The sequence below is a fragment of the Gracilinanus agilis genome, chromosome 1 (assembly GCF_016433145.1).
Source record: "Gracilinanus agilis isolate LMUSP501 chromosome 1, AgileGrace, whole genome shotgun sequence".
Classification (NCBI taxonomy): domain Eukaryota; kingdom Metazoa; phylum Chordata; class Mammalia; order Didelphimorphia; family Didelphidae; genus Gracilinanus; species Gracilinanus agilis.
The window spans coordinates 21,973,858-21,982,188 of NC_058130.1; the positions used below are offsets into that span (position 1 = coordinate 21,973,858).

The window sequence follows — 8,331 nt, forward strand, 5'->3', positions numbered from 1 at the left end:
AGCTTAGCCCTGGCCATTCTTTTGTCTTTGAACCAATACTTGGTATTGATTCTAAGACAGAAGGTAAGTTTTAAAAAAATCAAATGACAAAAGAGGCAGATTCCAAGAAACCTGGGAAGATTTGTTGGTCCTGTCAAAAACTGAGGTGAAGAGGACCAGGAGAACAATTTATAGTGGCTATGATAATGAGAAGGACAAGTTTGAAAGTCGTAAGAACTTTGATTAGTGAAATGACCAAAGGTGACTCTCCGCAGAAAGGTACAGAATGAGACAAATTTTCTGATACGGCCAATATGTGAATTTGTTTTACTATATACACCTGTCACAGAGTTCATGCTCCTGTTGGGCCTGTGAAGGATGGGGGAGGATAGGGTAGCAGACAGTGTTTGGTTGTTTTTGTGAAGTTCACAATAAAAATAAAATTTCTTCAAAATATATTCCTGTTAGAAAATTTATCAGAAGAGCGAGAAGCTTGGAGGAGAATTTTTACATATACATCAAAGATAGATAAAACTGCAGCGATTTTGGTTAAGACTGAGTTCAGGAAACATCCCAATCCTGGCCCAGAGAAATTAAATAGTAGTGACAGGAGACCAGTCAGAGGCTGCTGACGTCCTATGCAAAATATGAACAGCTAATACTTTCTTGACATTGATCATTTCATCACTCAAAAAAAGTAGAAAAACCAACAAAGGGAAATTCTATTCTGTATATTTTATTCTCACTAACAAGGAACAATTGGTTGCTAGAGAGAAATGATGGCAACCTTGGAGGTTAACAACTAGTCCATCTCTTTAAGAGTCTGTGATAGTAGAGGGGAGAAAGCTAGCTAGAAAGTGTCATGTGCACTCTAAAAACAAGTAGAGATGATATCAAAGGAAATACAAGTTAAATTTTACAGGCAAGTTCTATGGGTAAAGTCAACCCAAAAGGAATGGGAAGACCTCAAGAGTAAAATCCTGAAGACAGTGAAGCAATTCTGATGAGTTTGAAAAAAAAAAAGGGAGAGAGGTTTAAAGAGATTGGTAAGGACGCCTGGGATCACATCAACTAATGCATATTTTTAAAAAATGAAAAGAAAGGCAGATGATGGAGTATAAAACATAACTTGCACAGCAGAGTGCTGGATCAAAGTCAAGAATTTAAGTCTCTAAACGCACTGAGGCTGGTGAAGAAAGGTAAAGACAACAAAAAGAAGCCATAAAATAGAAAATGTCACAAAAAGGCCAGAATCACAATATGGGTGAATGAGACAATGCCCAATGTGCTTGGAGAGTGCAAGGAAGAGTGGAGAGGAGATAGCAGTGGAAGACAAAGCAACAAGACAATGCCAGGGGCTACAAATGGGGCTCTACAATTTACTGGGGGGGGGGCATCTCATCAGACCTGCACTTCAGGAAAGTCACTTAGGTGGCTGAATGGGGGAGAAACCTGAGGCAGGCAGACCCAAATAGCTATTGCAATAGTCCGGGCATAATGAGAAGAGAGCCTGCACCATGGTGGGGGCAATGTCAGAAGAAAGAAGGGGCATATCCAAGAGATGTTGTAAAGGGGAAATCGACAGGCCTTGGTGACTGCTTAGATGTGAGGTTGAGAGTGAGAAGACCAGGAAGGAAGGTGGAGAGGGGGAATTTACAGGGAAAGATAATGAGTTCTACGTTGTATGTGTTTAGTTTAAAATATCCGCTGAATGTCCAGTTTAAAATGTTTTTAGAGAACATGGAGAATCCTGAAAGGCAGCTGGAGATGTGAGACTGGGGCAATATGTGAATCTTTAGCGAACAGCACAGTCATTAATCCACAGGAGCTGATGAGATCACCAAATGAAGTAGAAGAGAGGGAGAAGAGAAAATAGCCCAGAAGAACTATCTATGTGATAACTAGAGGACATGACCCAGGTAAGGGCCCACAAAGGAGAAACAGGAGTGGTCAGAGGTTGGAGAACAAGGTGAGGTCAGATCAATAAGGACCAAGAAAAAGCCCCTGGATCTGGCAATTCAGAGATCACTGGTAACATTGGAGAGCCTGGAATGATGCTGCTGGAGCTCAGAAGCTAGATTCTAGAGGGTCAAGAGAGAAGTGGAAGCCCCTATTGTAGATGGCCTTTTAAAGCGGTTTGGCCACAAAGGGAAGAAGATATATGGGATGGCAGCAAGGATGGAGGATCAAATGAGTTTTTGAAGATGAGGGAGACATGGGCATTTTTGTAGACAAGAAGGAATGAGGCAACAGACAGAAAGAACTTGAAAGTAAATGAGAGTAGGAATGACAAAGTGGGCAAGCTGTTGGAGAAGGGTGGAATGAGATCCTCTGTGCAAGTGGGGTAGGCCTTGGTAAGGGCTAAGGTCACTTCATCATGTGAGACAGGGGCAGAGGAGGATATAGCAACAGAAACCATCTAAGTGCTAGATGAGGAGAGGGGCCACCTCGACCTTAGAAATTCCAAGTTAAGCACTTAAATGTACTTTTCATTCATATCCAAGATCCAAAAGCTGGCTTGGGCATTTGATCACATTTATGAGCATTTGCCCAGTGTCTCACCCTGGCATCAAGTTACCCTAGGCTGTCAGTAGAGCCCAATGTCAGGTGGGTTCTGCCAAGCCAGCAAAGCTCCAAGAGTAGAGCAGGGATATTCTGGGGAGCTCCCAGGCAAAGAGCCCAATCAAGTCAGTCACCTCAACTCAGAAAGACATGCTTAAGGCCCTGCTACCTCTAGCAATGGAGTCCAAGCCCTCTACACACTTGCTTCTTAACTGGAGGATATTCACATTCAGCCTACTTGGGTGCCCAATTCTTGGAGAAACGCTTTTAAAAATTACACACTGAACAGTGTTTCCAGTCTTCCCCAAAGGCAATGACCAGCCAAATAAAGAATGTTTGTTTTTTTCCCCTATTAACACACATGTGCAGCTTGGCACAGTGGCTAGTGGGCTGGACCTGGAGTCGGGAAACCTCATCTTTCTGAGTTCAAATACGGCATCAGACTCTGACTAACTAGTGTGGCCCTGGGCAAATCACTTCATCATGTTGGCCTCAGTCACCTTATCTGTAAAATGAGCTGGAGAAGGAAATGACAAACCATTCCTTATCTTTACCAAGGAAACCCCCAATAGGGTCATGAAGAGTCAGACATGATTAAAACATCTAAGCCCAACAAAGCACAGATGTGTGAAAAAGCATTTGGAGCTCAATAAAATCTACATTCCCCATAGGAAACCTAAGGGGTAATGCAGGGAGATGTTTATTATAAACATTAATTGAATCCACAATTGACTATCCACAATCTTTAATTATAAATCACAGGAATTAAACATTGAATGATAATCACCTCTGAGAAAGAGAAGTATCTATCATAAGAACTTAATGGCACATAGTAAGTACTTAATAAAGTCTTGCTGCCTGTCTAAATAAATCTTCTAAGCCCTAGTTGTCCTTTCCAATGAAAGTTGTCGTCTCCCCCCCTCCCCCAGCTAAATTTCTGTGGTCATTTTACAAAGAAAGCTATGAGAGAGAACAATTAGAAAATTAAATTCTCCCTCTCTCACAAGTGTATAATACTGGATTGGGGTAGCCTTTAAACACTGGCCCTTTCCCCACTTCTCCTATTGCTCCTCCAGAGGATCCCTGGAAGGCTTGCCAAGGCAGTCACCTGGCACGGGGAAGAGGCAGGTGCGACCAAGAGAAGCAACAGGTGAGGGAATTGTTGCACAGCCCTGGTTAGCCCAAGGAGGGAGAGCCATGCCCCGTCGGGCTGACCAGTGGATTTCAGAGCTAGGGTGCCAGGGGAGGACATCTCTTTCTGTCCGTTGGAAGGAGAGCCTCATCGAAGCTGGCATAAGCAGGATCAGCTCTGGTTGCAGGTTCCCAAAGGCCATCCTCTCCAGCTTTGTCCCCTCCTCGGGAGAATCGAGGTTAGCCTTTGGGGCTCTCCGCTAAGAGAAGACACTTGAGGCCCAGGTGGGTCCCGCCTTCACACCAGTTCTGTGTAATATAGACCAAGTGTTGGAGGGGGAGCTCCTGGAGGGCAGGGGGCAGCCTTGGCCTCCTTCCTTTTAGTCTCTTTAACTCCTTCCCTGCCGGCTTAGAATCTATGTTTTGTAGTGGTTCCAAGGCAGGGGAGCAATAAGGGCTAGACATTGGGGGTTAAGGGATTTGACCAGGGTCACACAGTCAAGTGTATGAGGCTGAATTTGAACCCAGGACCTCTCATTTCAGAGCCTGGCTCTCTATCCACTGAGCAACCTGGCTGCCCCTGTCACTGTCCTTCAGTTTCCCCTGGGTTAGAAGTTGGGGTGCCTTTCATCACTGCCCCTCACATCCCCACCCTGGGCCTCAGTTTCCCTGCGTATAATGCTTGGTGCCCCGGAGGCCTCAGTTTCCGCCGGGTACGAGGCGGTGCCCCGAGGGTGTGGGGGGTTCCCGGTTACCTGATACTCATTTTTGAACATCCCTGCAGGGAGGGCCGCTGGGGCTGGGGCCTCAGAGCGCTACAGTCCGGCCTCCGCGCCGGTGCATGGCGGGCCGGCCTCTCGCCGCGCCCCGGGATCTCGGGGGCGAAACCGCGTCACCGGGGCGGCTGTTAAGGCTCGGACCACAACGAGCCCTGGGAAACCATTGGGCATGCCCGCCAATGCTGGGTCGGGCGGAGACGCGCCCCACTATCCCGCCTCCCAACAGCGCCCGACAGCGACCGCGACCCCGCCCCGCCAACGCCCTGCCCCAGGGAGCCGAGGGGCGGGGCGAGGGCGGCGCCAAAGGATGATGTCACGTGCAGGCCCACCCTCCCGCTCTGAGTGAGCAAACCAGAGGTCTGGCAGCGCGTGGACAGAGAGGGCCGAGGGGCGGGGCGCTATGAAGGGGCGGGGAGAAAGGGGCGGGGCGCTATGTCTGCATGGACAGGCAGGGGAAGCGGAGCCTTAGGAAGGGGCAGGGCTCTGAGAGAAGCTCGGCTTCCGCTTCTAACCGCCCAAAGGAGAGGCGAGCGCGGCAACCTCGATGATGTCAGCGCGCAGGGCCGGAGCCTGGCGGAGGACCTAAACAAAACGTTCGGGCGCCAAGAGGGGGCGGGGCGCCGGGAAGGGAAGTGCTTAAACTCTACGGGGGGGCGAAGGTAGGGGGACGGCCGGGCTCACTAAATATGCTAACGAGGAAGGGGTGGAGAAAGTCTTCCAGCTCACGCCCACCACCTTGGAAACCAGAGTTCTGGGGAATCCTATGGAGTTCGCCCATTTATCCTCTTTGATCTGTCTTTTCCGTTGTCTGACTCTTCGAGACCCCGGTTTTCCTGGCAAAGATACTGGAGTGATTTGCCGTTTTCTTCTCCGGCTCATTTTACAGAGGAAAGATGAGAAAACTGAAGCAAACATGGCGAAATAAATTGTCCAGGGTTACACAGCTAGGGAGTGTCTAAATAAGGATTTGAACCCAGGATCTCCTGTCCCCAGGAGTGACTTCCAAAACCATTCGCCACGTCGCTGACCTAAGCTTAGAGGTTAGAACCCTGCCCATGAGCAGAGGAGTGGAATAGCACAGCGCGTGGGCTTCCGCTGATACCCGACTGCGCATGTGCTGTTAGTGTTCCTCCCCTGCTAACTTGATCCCTGGGATGGAAGGGAAAATAAAACAAACCTGCCCTCAGGGAGTTTACTGACTGTAAAAGACAGTTATAGACAAAATAGCTCAGATTGGATTAGATTAAATTTAGATCTGCGAAATAGCTCTGAAAGACCCTCAATTGCTACAGGAGGAAATTCGGACTTAGGTTTAGTTAACCGCCTTGGGATCATGTATAGCAAATGGGAAAGATTAAGGAAGTCATCTAGTCCAAACCCATTATTTCACAGATGAGGAAACTGAGGCCCTGGGAGGTCAGATGATTTACCCAGGTCACATGTAATACAAAGTGGGGCTAAAATTCAAACCTGGGGGCCTTCTGTCTCAAAATTCAGAACCTAAAGCACCAAGTACTACATAACAAAATAAATGCCATGAAGATAGACAGTGGCATAGATGGTTGAGGAAGAGAAAGAAATGGATTACAAGTCAGCTGTGACCCATTTCACAGAAGGGACAAGGATGGCATGTGACTTGTCCAGCAACCCATCCTACAGTTTCCATAGTATTTGGAAGAGGAAAGTCCCTTAGAGAACAATCGGACCTCCTAGACAACCAACACCTATTTATTAAGTCCTTTCTATGTTCCATGCACTTTGCTACAGGCTAGAGCTAAAAAGAAATGGAACAGATTTTATATTTTACTGGTGGAAGCCAGGTATACAGATCAAAGCAATTTTAGGAGGGAGTGTGCTGCCCCTGTGGGGTTTTGTGGGAGTGGATCAGGAAAAGGTTAAAGTAGAAAGTAAAATAACCTAAATCTTGGAAGAAACCAAGTATTAAGAGCATAGGAGATAGAGAGAATTTCAGGCAAGGAGACAGCCATTAGGAGATCTTAGAGGGAGGATCTCCCAAACTCTCCTCCAAAAAATTTTAAAATAATATGCCTAAATGAATTCTAGAGTCGCAGTACCAATAAAAGGAAGGAGTGAAACAATTTTTGATCCCAAGATACCTTGGAGGTCAGCAGTGAGGAAAACTAATGTCGAATTGTATTATTTATTAGTCATATTTCTATAGGAAATCATTCATTTTCCACAAGCCCCTTGACCTTCCAAGGTCAGGCCACAGTATTCCTGTTCTCAAGACAGGACTGGGTTTCAATAATTCCCTGATATACAGTTTCCTAAATGCTAAAAAAGGATGAGCTGGCCACATTTCTCTAGCTTTTGAACTTTCATCTATGTGAAAGTAAGACAAGTCAGCAGTTTCCTATTTTGGGCAAAGACCAACCTATGATGAAGTGATGAGGAAAGAGTCAGGATCTCTAAGTTCACCCTCTTTTTTTGAAATATCCACCAATGGGGACTACCTGGAAAAGTCCAAGCAATGAACTGTCAGGCCATTCAGAAAGGGGACATAGCTTCCTGTAAAAGAGAATCTCGGGACTTACAGAGCAACATCTGTGTGAGAGGCAGATACAAGGGCCCATTCTTTGTTAACAGACCACATGCCTTGTTAATAAACAATGTTATTTCTCGTGGAAATGGCCTCATCATTTATTAATTAAAAATTCTGGTCACTACAGCAAGAAAGGTCTGTCTATCTCACACAGCACAGCAAGTTGGCATAGGCCTTGGGGACTATTGAGTTGAGAGCAGTGGTAGTTTCTGGAGCCCTCGGCCAACAGAGGGTAAAGGGATCAGACAACTGGTCAGGAGGAGATTACAGGAGACTCTTTGCTAGGACTGGGCTCAGGACTCTGTAGCATTGCTCACACATGAATCTAGGTTGCAGTCTTAGGTTGAAGAAGAACACCAGCATGCTAGAGCCTGTGCTGCAAGGGAGCAAACACCCTAGTCATAGTTCTAGGGTAGAAAGGAGTGCTTATGATTGTTTACAGATTAAGCACAGGCCAGAAAAGCAATGCCCACATCTCTTAGAGCATACTACTTTGGAGAAACTAAAAACTTACAGAGTCCCATAACTAGCTCTGAAAAAAAGCAACATGAAAAACCTGAAGCTTGGAATAGTGCCTTCTCTACTCCAAGACCAGAGCCAAATTTTAATATAAAGTTAAAAGTCAAGAAATAGACTGGAAAAGATACAAAGAGCAAAAAAAGATACCTAACCATAAAAAGTTGCTATTATGATGACAGGGAAGATCAAAACACAAATTCAGAAGACAGTGATATAAAAAATAAAGCTATATCCAAAGCCACAAAGAAAAATGTGAATTTGTCTCAGTCCTAAAAAGCATTTTTTGAAAAACTCAAAAAGAATTTTAAAACTCAAATAAGAGACGTAGAAGAAAAATTGGGAAAAGAAATCAGAGTGATGAAAGGAAATCATGAAAAGAGTCAACAACTTGATTTAAAAAAAAGACAAGAAGTACTGAAGAAGACAGTACCTTAAAAATAGAATTAGTCAAATGATAAAAGAGAAACAAATAGGAGAGAGAAGGATAAACAAGGGGAAATAAGGTGGAAAGAAATTTATAGTAATCATAAATGAAAAAACTTTATCTTATGTTTCTCTGATAAAGTCTTCATTTCCCAAATATATAGAGAAGTATATCAAATTATAAGAATACAAGTCATTGCTCAATAGGTAAATGGCCAAAGGACATAAAGATGCAGTTTTTAGATGAAATAATCAAAATAATATATAGTTATATGAAAAAACTCCAAATAACTATTGATTAGGGAAATACAAATTAAAATGACTCTTGAGGTATCGCTTCACATCTATCAAACTGACTAATATGACAGAAAATGA

The 8,331-nt window shown here is 44.9% G+C and overlaps 1 protein-coding gene across 1 annotated transcript in view; it reads right to left on the bottom strand.

The window, feature by feature from the left end:
- CFAP20DC (CFAP20 domain containing) overlaps nucleotides 1-4,448 on the bottom strand; it is a 233,565-nt gene extending 229,117 nt beyond the window's left edge. Inside the window, exon 1 of the mRNA XM_044660109.1 lies at nucleotides 4,428-4,448. Within this exon, the coding sequence (XP_044516044.1) occupies nucleotides 4,428-4,448 (21 nt within the window). The remainder of the gene's footprint in view (nucleotides 1-4,427) is intronic.
- Nucleotides 4,449-8,331: the final 3,883 nt, after the last annotated feature.